Here is a 19,688-nt window from a genome sequence, read left to right on the forward strand (position 1 = left end):
AAATGAGTACCCAGATTGTTGGGGGCAAATTAGCTTACAGTTGTAAACCGCTTAGACACTGCTTAGGCAGTATGAAGCGGTATATAAATGAAGCTTGTTTGTTTGTTTGTTACCTTGACCTACAAGAAAAGTAGCTTGCCTGTGACCACAGTGTCACCCCTTTTCTATATGGCTGTCTATCTAAAGGCTGAAAACTTTAACATAATTGTGCAAGAACCATATCAAATCATATGTTCTTTTGATAGTGGAGACTCCAGATAAAAAAGTCACCTGCACATTTCCCAAAACTCTTGAATCATCCCTAGCCTAGTCAGATATGTATCCTAAACCCACCACATAGCAGGTGAGCATGAGCAAAAAGCCCTCCACGTTTTGTTGGACGGCAACAGCTAACAACCCTAGCCAGCCTAACTGAAAACACACAGTAAAACAACACTTAAGAAACTAATAATACAGAAGAATCATCTCTAGTAATCAAAGAGGATGCACTGTTTGGGTCTGTCTATGGGGCTAAACAGACAGGCAAAAAGAGATGCTTTCAGGCTGACTTGAATGTGTGGAATTTAGATGACACATGCCTTGAAGCCAGCACGAAAGTGCTCTTTAGGTGCCTTATGCAGAGAAAAGCTGTTTCAAAAAGAAGCAGCTTTTCCCCGCTTCTTCCTGGCTTGAAGCCATATCACGTGACCATGACATGAGCACTCCAGCTGCCTTGTGAGACAGCAGTGTGGTTGATGGGGTTTCAATGTGGCTTCTGAAAAGGCAGCTTCAAGCCACTTTTTCCTGCCCATCTGTTTCACCCCTATGAAGTGTCCTGCCAGGCTGCCACAGCACTATAGAATCAAACAATAGCAGCATTAATTATTCCATCAAAGACTGGATTTTGATTTTTAAAAAAATATTAATATGTGTAGCTGGACACTGTGGAAATACAAACACAGCAGAAAACAACTGTTGTAACCTTCAGAAAGAATCAATTCAAGATTGGAAAATATATGTCAAAAAGGAAAAAAGTGCTGTCAGGTCATGAAAATAATCTTAACCACACCAGTGCCTCCCTCCTGCTTTAAAAAACAAAACAAGACAGAAACTATTAGCCTTAAATCTGAGAACAGATACTATTTCCTCTGTGTCAAACACTTAAGTGGTGCAGATGTATTCTTGCATTCCAGCTGCTACTCTTAACACCCAAATTTCCCTGATCAAAATGGGCAGGATACAGCTAGTTTGAGAAGGCCTTCATCCAGGATCTGTACACAGTCCAAAATCTCTTAAAGGGCACAGTTAGGGAAACACTGAGCTAGGCTCTCACAGTTTGTCTAAGGGTCCCAATTAGGGGCTACAGAGGTTCCACTTCCACTCAAGATGGAGGAAATCCTACAAAAGGAGTGGGCCAGGCCAAGGGTGAAACCACAGATATCGCAACAAGTTCTACAGACTCCAGGCAGAGATCATGCAACCATGGATTTCAGAATTGCACTCCTGTCTGTGACAATATTTTGGATTTGAAATAATCATATATTTAATGTAAACTATTAGTAGCAGCTAAACCATGATATATAAAATCATGAATGTGAAATTCATTATGACAATATAAAGCAACTGCACATGGGAAGTTACAGACAATGGCTGGCTGGCATGTCACTCTTCTATGGAGAACATGTATTGATTGTATTTCACTGTATCTGCAATGCAATATTTTTCTTTTGTACTCATTCACACAGCCAATACCACCACTGTAACTTGTTGGAACAAGGTTTTTCTTATAATTCTGATAAGCCCCTAAAAATCAAAATCAAAAACAGAATTTAGCATGCAGCATGCAGCAGAAGTGAGTTTGAATCTAGAATATCTGACATGTCTGCGACCTTTTTTCTCTATGTGGATTTATTCATCTCCTTCACACTGAAAAGGCTACTGGACAGTGAGCTTTATAAAGAACTGACTGTGGCAGGACAGAAGGATCTGAGCAGCAGTCATTGAAGGTCCTCTCTCAGCTCTTGCAATTAGATTCATAAATACAGTGGTACCCCGGGTTACGAAATTAATTCGTTCCGCCGCCGCTTTCGTAACCCGGAAACTTTCGCTAGCCGAAAAGCCCATAGGCGCTAATAGCGAAAGCCGCGATTCCGTGTGAAATCGCGCCGAAAAGCACCAAATTTTTCTTCGTAACCCGAAATAACCTTCGTAACCCGGAAAAATGTTTTTAAATGGATTTTTTTCGTAACCCGGAAATTTCGTAAGGCGGCGCATTCGTATCCCGGGGTACCACTGTACAGGTCTTTATTTATAATGAATGTACAGTTGTTATGTTTGAATTCTAATGTAGCCAAGAAAATATAACAATATCTCTATTCATATCTTATCATAAGGAGTTACGTTTTACAGAGACAAAGCAATGGCACATCATGAATCTTAAGTTTAAAAGGAAGTGAAGAAAATAATGTATGAAAAATCAATGTAATGACTTTTAGCCCTTATTCCATGTACACCTTATGAGTAAAATGAATTCATTATACTTATAATACGCACCTTTAAGATTTTAAGTATGACATTTCAAAAAGGCACAGAAAGAAAATGCATTTCTTTGACGTTTCAAAATCTTCACCAGGTTGCAACAGGATTTGCTTTATATTTTCTATAATCATCCATGCAGAAAAATGCTAGCTCTGTTTCATTTGCTGAAAGGAAAGGCATTTAACATGTTTAGTGGGGGGGGGGGGGGGGGAGAATGAATTTCCAAATAACAGAACATTATATTAGCATTAATTAGGATCAAAGAGGATGTCCAGTGCTCTGTCATTGAAAGCTATTGCTAGTTGCCAGCTTGTTTGTTTTTAACTCACATCCAAATAGCAAAACTGCATTTGGCACCACATAATCAGCTGCATTATTACAGTGGTGGGCACGAGCACCACCTTTCTTATTAAAAAGAACATTTTTAAGCCAAGGGCTACAAAACCATGTGGATGGCTTTCCTCAGTCTTAAAAGAACCAGCTCTTCTCTTCATAGTACAAGAGAACAACAAAGCCTGCATTTTTAATTTCCTTATTCAGTTCAATCAAGGGAGGGGGATTTCCCCCTGAAATTAACCTGTAGCCATAATAATTTAATACTGAGAGAATCAATAGAATATTTTACAGATCACTTTACATTCTCCCTCATGACCCATCAAAATGTGTATCTGAAGAAGCTAATTTTTTGCCCTGCCGATGATTAATTCATGAGGCTTCAACAATATGCAAAGTGAAAGACACAAATTGGCTTCTCCAGCAATACCTTCAAATGTCTCTAATTATTCACAGGGGATATGGCACAGCTAAAGGACCCACAAAGGTTCAGAGCAATCACAATTCTTTCCACCCAGCAGGTCAAGGACTTCCTCTTCTAAAACAATAAGTCAGCAACATTACTAATTCAGAGCAGAAACGTCTCTCTAACGGAAGCCATCACAATTATGAGACGTGGAATTCTTTTGAAGTGTTGAGCCACTAAGTTCCACACTTGCTTTTCAAAATTAAACCAGAAGTTAATGAAGTCTGCCTGCCTTATGCAAAAAGGAGCAGAGAGATGACAACTCTGAATATTGAGTAAGAAACCTGCAGAAACTGAGGGCAATGAGAAGTGAATACCAATATTTAACATGCAGCTTACTTGTGAAACAAAAAGGAATGAGACACTCATTTAAGCCTCATTTATCAGATAATGACTGCTAAACTAAGTTTTTCTCACAAATATTTCCAAGCATAGGGCTTGTTCAAATGACACATCAGTCCTGGCTTTATAATCCTGAGGGGAAATGTGGAGTACGCTTCAGGTTTGCACATTTACCCCACTGTCTCTCCCGCATTTATACGTGAGATCTTCTTGATTTATTTGTATGATTTTCCTTGCAATAAAGAGAGCATAAGAGGAATGTATGGAACAAGGATTGCTTGCATAGGGTATGTGTGTGTGTGTGTGTGGAAGAGCAAAGACACTGACCAAATACAGAAACTGGATGGTTCAGAAAGTTTCCAAGCCCCTCCTTCCCAGCTTCTCGCAAATTAAGTAAAACTGCTTTTTAAAGTAGTTTAAAAGGATGTGGCCCAAACAGTGATAGTAAGATATCCTTGTCTGGCTCAGTTCATTTAAAGATGTCTTTCCAAACATTAAATCTCTCTAAGATTGTCAATTGTTTGAAGACTTGTACCACTTATAAATGTTGCACCGATGGGAAACCTCCTTATCTGGAAGTTTAAAGTGTTCAAGGAAACACAATCTACCACTTCAGGAAGTAACATGTTCAAATGAAAAAGATAATTCTTTCACCAAAACATTTACTCAAGGCCATATTTTTGTCCTCCTTTCTCAAAAGCTGCTTTTCATTTGCTGTAACAAGAGGTCAATTAGAGAAGCGGTGATGATGACCTCCTCTATGATCCTCTCTTAATTCAAGTGGTTAACGTGAAAAGCAATTATTTGCATGACCCTACAAAGTGTTTGTACTATGCAGCAATTAGCTTCTACAAATTTCTACAAAAACACTGTCATAGAATTTACAGTGTAACGGACAAGATAAGAGCAACTAATATGGAAGGAAGAGAAAGGTATAGACTGTTTCTACCTATGTGAAAACAAAATGTCCAAGCCACTCAAAACATATAAAGCTTATACAATATATAATTGTATGTGCCTTCAGGTCAACTCCAAGTTATGGAGACCCTCTCCTGGGGGTTTCTTGGCAAGATTTAATTCAGAAGAGGTTTGCCATTGCTTTCCTCTGCAACATTATCAGTGATCTCAGCTAAATATTTTTTTCTAGTTATTTTTTATGAGGTGCAGTTGTCTTTTTTGTTGTTGTCGTTGTTGTTGTTGGGGTGTTGTTGTTTTGTTTTGTTTTTTGGTCCTTTTTAAAAGCAGAGAAGATTTATACTTTATAGATCTGGAAGACCTCAATTTGACTGACTTCTCCCAATTTAAGTCTCCACCTCCAGGATGCCTTGAAGACACTGTCTGACTCAAATGTGTTACATTTTAAGTAGGATGGTAAAGTTCCAAGAACAATTCCAAATCAAAGCTTCCAGCGTCCCACTGTCTGCTACATAGATAAGTATTCAGCTCCTTTCACTGAACCCAAAGTGACACCCATCAGGCACCTGTTTAGCCACACAATTCTTACCTCTGTTACTACATGGCACACCCTGTCATGCCTCTCATTCAGAGTGTGAGCAAGTCACTTGGATATGAACCACGTGCTCTCACTCATGCCTTCCCCAAAGTGATCTAGGCAACTCTCCAACCCTGCACTGCATATTATTAATCAGACACCCATCTCATTACTCCTCACTAGTTCCAGTATTTAAATGTCCAACCAAAACATCAGTTTAAATGTTACTGAAAAGATTAAGCAGACACAGTACTAATAACCAAGCTGTCAATCATTTAAAATTATCCTCAGCAGAATTCTAAGCATACCTTTTCTTTATTTTTTTTTAAAAAATCCTCTATTAGCATTCTGAAGAGAGTGCACAGTGCCCTCAAGCCCCATGATTTGAATGTACATTAAGCCGCATGCCCTGCTGAATAATTACCAGGTTGCATTCAGACTTTGAGGAACAGCATCTGCTTTTCAGCAGGCTATCCAAACACAATCAACTGTTCTCCAGATAATGACAGGCAAAATGAACTGAAACTTCAGTCAATCCCAGTACACTACCCACCTACTCCAGCTGCTTTCAGGGTGCTGTCTTCTGCCAAAATGAGTTTGTCATCATCTTCTAAGCTCACAACAAGTTCATTGGTCTAGAAATTCAGGGGTTGGGAGAAGAAAATAAAGATGAATACAGGATCATCAGTTAAGGACTGCTATTATGGCCCAGAGGAAGGCCAGCATCCTCTAACATCATTCCATTAAATTTATTCAAAGTGAAGGGTTAGTAAGCAATCATACAATGTACCTTAGAACCATGTGCCTGGTGTATAATCTTCATTGTGTCTGAAAAGAGATAAATTACTTTGATAAATTCAATACTGGATATGTTATACCTGATCTCTATTGTATATTTAGTTCTTCTTGTACATACAGTACCCTGTAGTTTCTCTCTGCACTACTTTCTTCACACAGCCAGAAGTAAGCAGTCACCACAGTTTTGAACTGATCTGGGGAGTCCCACTCCCCCCAACTAACATCATTGAAATCAGGATTAACAGGATAATCTTACTTATCTCTTACTATTTAAAGGGAAGTGCCACTGAATTCGATGGATCTCAAATAAGTGTGCACAGAAGTGCATCCTTAATTATGCTTAAAGGGAGTCCAAAGATTCACCTTAATGCTACTTTAAAGAACCTCAGGACAAGTTCATACTAAGGAGACTTCACGTACAAGTATTTCTAAGAAACTGTCCCAAAAATGCAAGAGAAAAATGTATACAGAGCTTAGGAAATGTGGAAAGGGGTTGGAAGGGAGAAATATATATTGGCCAAAGAAACAATTGTGTGTTCTGGGTTCATCAGCAGCTTTCCTTTTACCTCCCTATCTTCTCCACAAATATAGCGCTACATGTTTTCAAAGTTAATAAAAGTTAAAACATCTCAAAGTTAAAATGAGCTCTGGAGGATTCTCTTCTCACCCAGAACCAGTTTGGGTGGGCAAACAAGGGGCTACATTGAAGATTGATGTCATTCCCTTTCATTCTACTAGTAGACACCCACTGTTGGATCTTGCCCAGAGATCCTATCCTAGATTATTAGCAAAGTTGTACAATGACATAAGTTTTCTTCTCTTCAAACTATCCCATCTGCCCATTGCCGTAAAAACTGGGCTATCATAATTCATTAATTTGCCTTTTATTTTACTAAATCTTCCTCTTTGATTTAAGTCTTATATTATTTATTGAATTCATACCCAAGATCTTTCCTGTTTACCTCCAGCCTCATTTTCACCCACTTCTTATTTACTATGTAAATTCTTTCAATACATAAGCCTCTCATTCCATGCTTCTAGCTCCTACTTGGCAACCCCATCTGACCTCACAATTAGTTGCTAGATATTGAAATGCAGCCGCACGAAGGAAATTGTGATTTCAAAGGACTGTGGGTCACGAGCAGCACTTCAACATGCAAGGTAAGTTTAAAAGGCACTTTAGGAAGATGATAAAAAATTAATACCCAAAAGACAACTCTGCCAATTAACACCAGAATGAATATTGTGCATGATAATACTGAAGCAAATTCCAAGACGTACAACTCTTTAATAACTCCATGAGATAAAGTTCTTTCTGCAGTGGAAATGCCTGATCCCTTCCCCTCCCAAACTCAAACACCCTCCCCAAACTCAAACATATTTGATTCCTCTACAGCCCTTCAATATATTTCTAGTTCATAACATGTTCTCCCTTTTTAAGCTAGGCTAAAGTCATCAAACAAATACCATAGCATTTGCTCAGATTAAATGGCTCCCAGTTGTCAATGTAGAGAAACAGAAGCCCCTTGACTAAAGTCCAATCCACGCTGCAGAAATAATTCAGTTTGAGACTGCTTTAACTGCCCTGATTCAGTGCTATGAAATTTTGGAAACTGTAGTTTATTGTGGCACCAGAGCACTCTGACAGAGAAGACTAGATGTCTCACAAAACTATAGTTCCCATGATTCTCTAGCATTCAGCCATGGCAATTAAAACCGGATTATTTCTGCAGTTTGGATTGGACCTAAGGCAGAGAAGGCCTCTTTTTAAGAACCAGCAAGAATCAGTCCAAAACATTTCCATTAAATTATGAGAAAACTATTCTTTAAATCAAAAGGAGAAATGGGCAAAGTAACAGGGGTGAAAACAGAAAGCATTTCAAAGAAAGCTTGAAGAAAATAGAAAGCCAAATTCTACTGTTATTCAAATGAGAGAGACTCAGTCCCCTTAAGACTATTTTAAAATCTAGGCCAGATTCTATCTTATAATAGGAATAGTTCTAACTCCTAGAGTTGCTGGAGCTTCCTAATGAAAGCTTTCACTGTACCATAACACAGGTAGCCACATTAAAATCCAAAGGAGGTTCATTTGCATTTTCAAAAGTAGCAATGTTTCATGCTATCCTGATCAATCAGAGCAAAGACCAACCAAAATGATGAAGGAGCTGAAAGAGTTCTGCCATCAGAAAAGGTTACATAAAACATGGAGCTTTACAGCTTACAGCTTTATAGCTTAGGGAAAAATGATGTAAAATTACACACTGAGTAGAAAAAACGGCTACAGAAACTCCATTTCTCATTATACTAAAACAGAGGTGCATCAAATGACAGTCCCTAGTCCACAAATGCTTATGCCATAACAATATCCTTAAACTTTGAAGGCATTAGAAGACTCCTGGTGGGTTTTGCTTTAATAAACTAAGGTGGGGTACATACCGCCAGAAAGAGGAGCCTCTCTTTGCTCCACAGGAGTGCCGCAGCAACCAAATTGTGCGGCGCTGCTGCGGAGCAAAAAAGGAGCACCTAGAAGCGGCTCCTTTTTGCGGCATCACTGTGACGCCATAAAGCGCCAGGGCTGGCGCACTGATGTCGCAGCCATGCCGCCCCATCTGGAAGTGGCACAGCTGTGATGTCACCATTACGTGCCTCGTCTGGTGGGCGCGCCACAGCTGCAGCACCTTTGTCATGTGCGAGGGTTGCCGGGCATGTGGGCACTCCGCCCAACTGGCAACCCTCGCACATGAAGAGGGCACCGCAAAGGCCCGTCTGTTCTGGGCCAAATATAACTATCCTTCAACTCAAATGATGTACGTCTTCATACAAGAAATAACAAACTTGCTATCACTCAATGGAATGATCACTGCCAATACTGAAAATGGAAAAACAGGTTATATTTGTAAGTCAAAACCAGAGAGGATAAGGCCACCAATGGCTAATCATCATTATATGTTTTTGTTATACAGGCTGCTGGGATACAGAAGTGGGAAGCCCCATTTCCTCCTTGTGTGCTCTCTTTTAGAGACCTGAAGAAAGCAAATCCTGGACTAGCCAAGCCTCTGGTCTGCCAGTACAGCTTTTATATGCCAGGCTAAGCATGACTTAAAATCATGCTTTTTTTACATCTATGTATTTTAATACATGAACTGGCCTCTTTACAGATAGTCACAGAATGACATGTCTAGGGCCATCTGCCAGAATTATTATGATTATGGATCACCTGCAGTCTGAATGTTGGTGGCAAACCACAGTGTCAATAAAAATCCTGGGGAGCAATTGAGAGACCACAAAAATAGGTTTGAGAGTGCACTTAGGTTACCGTATTGAACTAAGACTTGTGAGATGCAGGTTCAAGAGAGCACTGAGTACAAAACTCAACCTGGCCTACTTCACAGGCGTGATGTAAGGAGAAAGTCAGATGACAGTCATGTACATCCCCTTAAACTCACTGGAGGAAAGATAGGATATAAATTTAACTAATAAATAAATGCAACTTGAAACCTTTACTAGTCAGAAATCTTCCTCAGATTGACACAGCTCCTGAGGTAAGAACTTCTGCCACATCCTTCCTACTGTGTAATGCATTATATACACTGACAACTTTTGATTAATATGAATAATAAATAACTTTGCTGTATTTCTATTAATGACTACTTTGTAATGACACAAACCTAATGAGTCTCGTCTAACACTGTATGACCTCACAATATATTTGCAACACAACTATAACTCTTTCTCACTTTTCCCCCTTATTCACACTACAGCTAAAAGATCAAACTCATTTAACATCCACTCACAAGATAATTTCTCTATTTCTGGCAACAATTTTAGTGCCTTGTCTTACACTTAAAGAAAACTGTACCTCAACAAAGCTTCCAAAATCTGAAATCTTCAAACATTCAATATTTGTGTAAGGTACTGAAGCATGTGGTGGCTTGCTAGCTACAGGGATTTCTTGATGAGACAGATTATCTAGATCCATTTCAATCTGTATGTGTCTGGTTATCAAATAGATACAGCTTTGGTCGCCTTGGCAGATGATCTACATTAGGAACCAGACAAGGGTAGTGTGTTCCTGTAGGTTATGCTGAACCTCTTATAGCCTTTCGATACCATTGACCATGGTAACCTTCTGGGATGGAACTTGGAGGCACTGTTTCCCAGGGGCTTTACTCCTTCCTGGAGCTGCATATCCAGAAGGTGGTATTGAGGAACTCCTGTTCAACCCCTTGGCCATTGAACTGTGCAGCCCCCCAGGGCTCTGTTCCTCATACTATTTAACATATACATATAATTGTTGGGAGTTTTGTCCAGAGTTTTGTGGTAAGATGCCATCAGTATGTGAATGACACCCAGCTACACTGCTCCTTCTCACCACAATCCAAGGAGGATGTCTTGGTTCTAAATGAGTGCTTGTTATCAGTAAGAGACTTGATCAAGGTAATCCAGAAAAGACAGAGGTGTTCCATGTCAGTCGAAAGACAAATCAGGAAATGGGGATTCAGTCTGTGCTGGATGGTTAAAAAATACAGGTCTGCACCTTAGATGTGCTCCTGGATTCACTGCTGAGCCTCGAAGTCCAGATTTCGGTGGTGGACATGAGTGCATTTGCACTATTAAGGCTTACATGCCAGCTGTACCCATTCTTGGAGACATTAGACCTGGCAACAGTGATATATGACCTGATTACATCCCATCTGCATTACTGTAATGTGCCCTACATGAGGCTTCATTTGAAGAGTGTTTGGAAACTTCAGCTAGTTCAAAGAGCTGCAGCCAGATTGGTAACTGGAGCTGACTACAGGGATCACACAGCTCTCCTGATGAAACAGCTCCACTGGATACCAGCCCCTTCCCAGGCACAATTCAAAGTGCTGGTCCTTACCGATAAAGCCCTGTATAGCTCAGGTCCAGACCAGGTTATGTGAACACACTCCCATATGAATCTGTCTATGTTTTGAGATCTTCTGGGGAGGTTGTTCTTTCTGTCCCTCCATACTCACAGGTGTATCTGGTGCAAACACAGGAGCAGACCTTTTCCATGGCTGCTTCCAGACTCTGGAATTGCCTTCCGAAATAAATTAGCTGGCACCCTCCTTGCTGCCTTTCTGCAGACAGGTAAACATGTTTTTATTCCAACAGGCCTTTGAAAATTAATTTTTTTAGGGGAAATAGGCCTTGTACAATGTGCAGGACCTTTATTTATTGTTTTTTGAATGGTTTATATTTTCAACTGGTTTTAATTTTCAGTTAGTTGAATTACTTTCTAACATTTATATACTGTGAGTTTTTAATATGGCTATTATAATGTTGTAAGCCACCTTAAGTCTCCAATTGGGGGAAAGATAGGATATAAATAAATATAACAAAAACACAAGATGATCTGATTTAATAGCAAAGTTAAGACATATACATACCATATTTGTACTTTTTAAAAGGAGGTGGAAGTCCTGTCCTTAATGCCACATCTAGAGGGAGGAAAGTTGAAAGAACATGAATAGTTCTTGCTTTTAAAAAAAAATAAGAGAGATACACAAACTGACCATTTCTTAGAATCAACAGTACAATGCTATGCAATGTTTCTACAATAGCATGCTCTCAAGTGTACATGGATGACTGTAACATGTACAGGCCCTGATGTTAAGGCAGGAGTGGGAATTGTGAACCATTCTAAACGTTGGACTTAAACTCCCAGCAATTCTAGCCAGCATAGTCACAGGAATGCAGGGCATGTAGTTCGACATGAAGGACTGCACAATTCCTACCTGTATCAGAAATTATAGCAATTTCCCCTAGTCTAGTGTCCTCCAGACGCATGAAACTCCAACTCTCACAATCCCACCACAGAAGCCACTTTGGCTGAGGCTAATGAAAGTCCAAAATATCTTGAGGGTACCAGATGAGAGAAGGTTAGATTTAAGGTTAAATGACATGTAACATGGCCTGATGCATTAGCATCTAAACACAACCCAATTCCATCGATATTATTAAATCTCTAACTGCAGATAGCATACCTGAGAAAAAGCATGCCCTCTGAAGAATGAACAAAGCTAGGAAAAGTTTTATGTAGTTTGTTTTTTTAATTTAACTCCAAGAACCTATAGCCAGTCAACACAGACACGCTGGCTTGAGAACTCCTAGAAGCTTTAGGATTGTTGGAATTTTACTTATACAAATCTTCTTACCATTCTTCACAAACTGAATAAGCTCTTTTACAGTCTGATGCAGACTAACACCATGGTACACAACTGGCCTGAAATTGCGGTGCTCAAATGAACGGACTAGCCGAACAGTCAAAGTCACATCTCCTGATGACATGAGTTAGCCACAAACTACCTGGAAAGCAAATATTTCTTATGAGACATACAAACACACCAATCTATGTTATATGTGCACACATGTATGTACATGTGTAAAACACATGTAATATCCTAAAGGCACCAGATCCCATCTGATCTTAGAAGCAAAGCAGGGTCAGCCCTGGCTAGTACTTGGATGGGAGACTGCCAACAGTACTATAGTACTGTATGCTATATTTCAGAGGAAGGAACTGACAAAACACTTCTGAGTATTCCTTGCCCAAAAAAATCCTATAAAATTTATGGTGGCAACATATATCAACAAGTGACTTGAACACAGATATATATGTATATATATTCCAGCACTGGAAAATGTGACTATTTGGGAAGGAAATAGAAATCACATATAAAAGAAGAACAAAGAGCAGGAGGTGCAGTACAGATTATATTGAAATCAGATGATAAAGCAGAGGACTGTGATGTGTTCAATGAATTCAGAGAATACCCCCTCCTTTTTTTTTCTTTTTTAAAAAACTAATCCAGGTTCTTCTGAGGATCATAACTTTGACCCTTTCTCCCTACTAGTAGCTGCCTGGGATCTTGTCATTGTTTTTTGGCAAATGTGAATTTATGGCCTTCTCAGCTCAAATCACCATAGAGCCAGAAAAACCTTTACTGTATTTGATACAAGATTTCATACAATGTAGTGGATGCAGAGACATGAGGGACACACAGTCCAAGGACACAAGTTTAAAATTCCAATGGAGTGGGAAACAATTTAATAAATCAATTAGTTAGCTCATACTAAATGGCTTTTTGAAGAAGGCTAGAGAAAGAATATTTAAGATAAACAAAAAGGGGAAAAACATTGTGACTACTGGTAAACATTTTGGAAGTAGACAAAGGCCAAGCACAATTTGCAACAGACCAGCCAAAGTACACTTCACATCAGCAGCACAATCCTATTAAGATCTGATCAGAAGTCAATCCTATAGAGTTTAATCCCACTTACTCCAAGCAAGCCTATACAGGAGTGCTCCCAACGTAATGTATCCTTGTGAGTTTTACCATTCAAAATGGCTCATATGGGTGAATGAAGGCTGACAAACGTCAGAAACGTAGGTTGGAGACTGGAAATTTACTCTTCCTCTCCCACTGTGGATTCAAATAAGAGAAGAAAGGGTTAAATTGCTACTTTTTCCACCTTCTGATAGTGATCAGCCACTGGAATTGCATATCTAATTACTGGGATACCCTTCTTATTAGCAGAAATGCTCCTGTTTGGGTGGTCTTTCTGGGTGTTTTCTTTTCCAGGTGATTTCAACCACCACATTTATTAAAATATTTATATCCTTGTCTTCTATCCCCCTCTGGCTTTGCTTTGCGAATGAAGATTCTTCTATCCAAAGACCCAGAAAACATCCAGGGGTAGCTGTGCTGCCCATATAGCAAAGTCCAATGACATCCAAAATCCACAAGACAGTGGAACCTTTATTGGGCCAACCAAAATGCACAATATACATGTTTCAAAGCTCCAGTGGCTTCTTCAGCAGGCAAGGTGTTAAAAACCATACAGGAGGGGGAAAAATTGAAGATGTAAGTCATAGGCCTGAATTTTGCTGTTTTTGTTTTCAGTTCAAATGGTATGGAGGTGTATCTCTTGCAGGCTGGCACCTCCTCCTTCTGGCCATGTAGTTACTGGGAGACGTCCAAGAAATTTAACATCCATTTGCATAGAGGTGCCAGCCTGCAAGATAGATCCCTCCATACCATCTGAACTGGGAGCAGAAACACCAAAATACAAGCCTATGTCTAACATCTTCAATTTTTTTCCTCCTGTATGATTTTTAACAACTTTGCCTGATGAAGAAGCCAGTGGAGTTTCAAAAGCTTGCAGCATGTATATTGTCCATTTTGGTTGGCCCAATAAAGGTACCACTGTCTTGTGGATTTTGGATGTTATTGGACTTTGCTATATGGCTAACATGGCTACCCAATAAAGGTACCACTGTCTTGTGGATTTTGGATGTTATTGGACTTTGCTATATGGCTAACATGGCTACCCAATAAAGGTACCACTGTCTTGTGGATTTTGGATCTTATTGGACTTTGCTATATGGCTAACATGGCTACCCAATAAAGGTACCACTGTCTTGTGGATTTTGGATCTTATTGGACTTTGCTATATGGCTAACACGGCTACCCAATAAAGGTACCACTGCCTTGTGGATCTTGGATCTTATTGGACTTTGCTATATGGCTAACACGGCTACCCAATAAAGGTACCACTGCCTTGTGGATCTTGGATCTTATTGGACTTTGCTATATGGCTAACACGGCTACCCAATAAAGGTACCACTGCCTTGTGGATCTTGGATCTTATTGGACTTAGCTATATGGCTAACACGGCTACCCAATAAAGGTACCACTGCCTTGTGGATCTTCTATCTTGTTGGACTTTGCTATATGGCTAACACGGCTACCCAATAAAGGTACCACTGCCTTGTGGATCTTGGATCTTGTTGGACTTTGCTATATGGCTAACACGGCTACCCAATAAAGGTACCACTGCCTTGTGGATCTTGGATGTTGTTGGACTTTGCTATATGGCTAACACGGCTACCCAATAAAGGTACCACTGCCTTGTGGATCTTGGATGTTGTTGGACTTTGCTATATGGCTAACACGGCTACCCAATAAAGGTACCACTGCCTTGTGGATCTTGGATGTTGTTGGACTTTGCTATATGGCTAACACGGCTACCCAATAAAGGTACCACTGCCTTGTGGATCTTGGATGTTGTTGGACTTTGCTATATGGCTAACACGGCTACCCAATAAAGGTACCACTGCCTTGTGGATCTTGGATGTTGTTGGACTTTGCTATATGGCTAACACGGCTACCCAATAAAGGTACCACTGCCTTGTGGATCTTGGATGTTGTTGGACTTTGCTATATGGCTAACACGGCTACCCAATAAAGGTACCACTGCCTTGTGGATCTTGGATCTTGTTGGACTTTGCTATATGGCTAACACGGCTACCCAATAAAGGTACCACTGCCTTGTGGATCTTGGATCTTATTGGACTTTGCTATATGGCTAACACGGCTACCCAATAAAGGTACCACTGCCTTGTGGATCTTGGATCTTGTCGGACTTTGCTATATGGCTAACACGGCTACCCAATAAAGGTACCACTGCCTTGTGGATCTTGGATGTTGTTGGACTTTGCTATATGGCTAACACGGCTACCCAATAAAGGTACCACTGCCTTGTGGATCTTGGATGTTGTCGGACTTTGCTATATGGCTAACACGGCTACCCAATAAAGGTACCACTGCCTTGTGGATCTTGGATCTTGTCGGACTTTGCTATATGGCTAACACAGCTACCCAATAAAGGTACCACTGCCTTGTGGATCTTGGATGTTGTCGGACTTTGCTATATGGCTAACACGGCTACCCAATAAAGGTACCACTGCCTTGTGGATCTTGGATCTTGTCGGACTTTGCTATATGGCTGACACGGCTACCCAATAAAGGTACCACTGCCTTGTGGATCTTGGATCTTGTTGGACTTTGCTATATGGCTAACACGGCTACCCAATAAAGGTACCACTGCCTTGTGGATCTTGGATCTTGTTGGACTTTGCTATATGGCTAACACGGCTACCCAATAAAGGTACCACTGCCTTGTGGATCTTGGATCTTATTGGACTTTGCTATATGGCTAACACGGCTACCCAATAAAGGTACCACTGCCTTGTGGATCTTGGATCTTGTCGGACTTTGCTATATGGCTAACACGGCTACCCAATAAAGGTACCACTGCCTTGTGGATCTTGGATCTTGTCGGACTTTGCTATATGACTAACACGGCTACCCAATAAAGGTACCACTGCCTTGTGGATCTTGGATGTTGTCGGACTTTGCTATATGGCTAACACGGCTACCCAATAAAGGTACCACTGCCTTGTGGATCTTGGATGTTGTCGGACTTTGCTATATGGCTAACACGGCTACCCAATAAAGGTACCACTGCCTTGTGGATCTTGGATGTTGTCGGACTTTGCTATATGGCTAACACGGCTACCCAATAAAGGTACCACTGCCTTGTGGATCTTGGATCTTATTGGACTTTGCTATATGGCTAACACGGCTACCCAATAAAGGTACCACTGCCTTGTGGATCTTGGATCTTATTGGACTTTGCTATATGGCTAACACGGCTACCCAATAAAGGTACCACTGCCTTGTGGATCTTGGATCTTATTGGACTTTGCTATATGGCTAACACGGCTACCCAATAAAGGTACCACTGTCTTGTGGATTTTGGATGTTATTGAATTTGCTATCTAAAGGCCACAGAGCAGCATACAATCTAACCAACCTGGCTAGTTTAGTACACAACAAACAATAAAAAGTTATTTTAAAAAGCTAGAAACAAAATATGAAATATAACAAATTATAAAAGGTAGATTTAATTAAAAACAACCATGTACTTGTGAAAACTTGTGTAAAGACAACTGGGCCCCAAAAGCTTTAATGCACAGCAGTGTTTTTTACTTGGCCCCAGAATGACAGCAACGTTGGCACCAATCAGGCCTCCATGGGAAGGATATTCCATAACTGAGGTGCCACAGCAGAGAAGGCCCTCTCCTGCTTCTGCCCACACCAAATTCTCCTGACTGATAGTCATTACATGGTTTTGGGGGGCTCACCTCCTTAGCATAGGGGGCAGGGATAAAAAAAATTGTTGTGCTTCTGCAAATCCTAAATTTTATTCAGTCAATGACCAGCAAGATTTTTTAAAGGGTTACAAAGTATAGTTAAAAGATACAAAGGTAAATTACAAAGTGACACATAGTAATAAAATATTCACTTTTACAATTTTGTTGATACATTTCTTACCTTATTGAGTGAGCCAACTACAAGATAAAATGAAATAAAAATTATAAATTGTGCAAGAAGGGTGGATAAAAATCAGGATTTTAAAAAATTTAAATCAGATCTTTCCCCCAATTAAATGCTTTTTAGGGAAAAATCTATCTAATGAAAGTTTTCTGTTTTAAGATACATTATGGTTCAAAGGTTATTCCATCATGAAATTGGGATTCATTTTTAATTAAGTAGCATGAGAATGTATATTCAGGCAATGTTTTTAATTTTTTCAAACAATTAAATTATAAAAGAAATCAACACTATTCAAACATGTGATGTTTAAATATTTTTGGTAAACGAAACCAGTTTTGACCCCTACTTTAAGTGCTGCAGCTCAATCCTATACACTCCTGGGATTTGTAGTTCCACAAAGACTCTAGCCTTCCCTGCAGCTGTGGGAGCTAAAGTGGTGTCAAACTGCATTATTTCTACAGTATAGATGCATCGCTAGGCCAACGCTCAAACCACTACACCACCCTGCCTTGGTCCACCATATAATATAGTACAGAGTCTTCCTTAACTGAAATGCTTAAGACCAGGGGTGTTTTGAGCCAGTGTGGGGTAACAATAGCAAGTACATTTCCATACCACTTACTGATGTGCTAAGCGGTTTACAAAGTGTAAGCCAATTGCCCCCAACAAGCTGGGTACTCATTTTAGTGACCTATGAAAGGCTGAGTTGACCCTGAGCCCCTGGCTGCTATTAAACTCACGACTTTGTGGTTTGTGAGTGGCTGCAGTACAGGCATTTCACCCTTGCGCCACCAGGGCTCCACAGCGATTTCCAGACTGGAACATCCCCGCTGACCTGCCTCCCCTTCTCTCCCTTATCCTCCATCCTTATTTTTACCCTTCCCTGGACTCCGCTTGGAATTGTTGATCTCATTTTAGTGTACGTATATTAATGCTTTTAACTTTCTTTGGTTTAATCCTTTTTTCAGAGTTTTTATGCTTGCGGGGAGGATTGGGGATCTTAGAATTTTAATGCATCTCTTTTTAACTATCTGTTTCTTACTGTTGTAATCCGCTTGGATTCCCTGAGATTAAGCAGAATATAAATAATAATTATTATTATCATCATTATTATTTGGGGTAGTGATTTGAGTTTTGGGACTAAGGGCCCAAACAGACAGCCCAAAATAAAGCTGCTTTGGGCCATTTTGGAAGTATGCTGTATAAATGACACATGCATCCTAAAAGCCTGGAAGCCACGCCAAAGCCACAGTCCAGTCCCTAAAGACTGGAGCACATTTTTGGCGCAGCTTCTGGCCTCTTAAGATGTGTGTGTCATTTAAACAGCATACCTCCAAAGTGACCTGAAGCAGCTTTATTTTGGCCTGTCTGTTTGGGCCCTATGACTCTGTATTTCTATTATTATTATTATTATTATTATATTTTGTGTTCCTGATATTATTATTGGATTTTTGTGTTGCTTTGGAATTCCTGTACTTGCCAACATTTTTTTTAAATTCACATATTATATACTCACACGTAATAAAACGTGAGTTTTATGTACTCAAACACAATAATATCTCAACATAAAAAGAGACATGTTGGAATAATAACACATAATCTGACAAAGCAACAAAAATCTATTAAGCTGCACACTTATACATACATACCCAACATTTAACCCCAAAAACCCCCACATCCATTCTTGTATAGCTTTTTAAAAAATGCCTGTATTTACATATATAAGCTTAATAAAGAGATTATCTTGGGACCCAACTCTAAACCCAAAATTCATTGATGTTTCCTATACACCTTATATACACACACACACAGCTTGAATGGTAATGTTATACAATATTTCTATCATTTCTGTGCATGACACAAAGTTTGTGTAGACTGAACCATCAGAGAGCAAAAAGGTGACACTCTCTCAGCCACCCTTTTGGTGGGGAAACAAGTGTTGGTTATTGGAGTATATTTCATAATTCCAGATGAGGGAGGCTCAGCCTCCAATCCAAACCCAGAGTCCAGGGCAGAAAAGGGATTGTTAGCAATATAACAGCCCAAGTCACATTCCCTGGAGCCCCCTTTGACCTCCCTTGTTCCCCTTCCCAGACCTTTTCCCTCTCTGCTCAGCCAAGCTGCCATTCTCACCCAGAGAAAACATGCATCCCCTCTCCTGCGCATGCGCTCCGGTGCCTGGCTTTCCCTCTCCTGCGCATGCGCCTCGGTTCCTCTCCTCTCCCACTTCCAGATACAGAAAAAGATCCGCCCTCGCTTACCTCTCGTCTTTTAATACGTTGTCCCGCCCCTCGTCATTGATTGGCTGAATCAAGAATATTGACGTTGAAATCACCCAATAATAAAGCCCGTAATGCTCCTCGCCGTACACGTTTCATTGGTCCCAGATAGGCTGAGGCCCGCCCATTCTGTGGGCCTCCAGGTGGTCTTTGGACTTCAGTTCCCAGAAACCCCAGCAAGCCTGGTCAATGATGAAGGATTCTGGGAGCTGAAGTCCAAAAACAATTAGAGGGCCACAGTTTGGGAATCA

At 40.2% G+C, this 19,688-nt stretch overlaps 1 protein-coding gene across 8 annotated transcripts in view; it reads right to left on the reverse strand.

Annotated features, from left to right (window-relative positions):
- CUNH2orf76 (chromosome unknown C2orf76 homolog) overlaps positions 1 to 19,464 on the reverse strand; it is a 47,795-nt gene extending 28,331 nt beyond the window's left edge. For 3 of the 8 annotated variants that reach the window (XM_089520178.1, XM_089520179.1, XM_089520175.1), the window contains exons 1-9: positions 19,292 to 19,377; positions 17,156 to 17,172; positions 13,257 to 13,399; positions 12,131 to 12,281; positions 11,363 to 11,413; positions 10,949 to 11,053; positions 5,941 to 5,978; positions 5,704 to 5,785; positions 2,533 to 2,681 (exon numbers count right to left, since the gene is read on the reverse strand). In XM_089520178.1, the coding sequence (XP_089376304.1) occupies positions 2,605 to 2,681; positions 5,704 to 5,785; positions 5,941 to 5,978; positions 10,949 to 11,053; positions 11,363 to 11,413; positions 12,131 to 12,263 (486 nt within the window). In that variant the 5' untranslated portion in view covers positions 12,264 to 12,281; positions 13,257 to 13,399; positions 17,156 to 17,172; positions 19,292 to 19,377 and the 3' untranslated portion in view covers positions 2,533 to 2,604. Of the gene's footprint in view, positions 1 to 2,532; positions 2,682 to 5,703; positions 5,786 to 5,940; positions 5,979 to 10,948; positions 11,054 to 11,362; positions 11,414 to 11,710; positions 11,919 to 12,130; positions 12,282 to 13,256; positions 13,400 to 17,155; positions 17,173 to 19,254; positions 19,378 to 19,419 lie in introns of those variants that run through there. The other 5 variants (XM_089520177.1, XM_089520176.1, XM_089520180.1 and 2 more) reach the window with 5 other exon arrangements.
- Between the last annotated feature and the right edge of the window lie 224 nt (positions 19,465 to 19,688).

The sequence above is a fragment of the Sceloporus occidentalis genome, unplaced genomic scaffold, assembly GCF_023333645.1.
Source record: "Sceloporus occidentalis isolate IW3139 unplaced genomic scaffold, rSceOcc1.0.p SCAF_4, whole genome shotgun sequence".
NCBI lineage: Eukaryota > Metazoa > Chordata > Lepidosauria > Squamata > Phrynosomatidae > Sceloporus > Sceloporus occidentalis.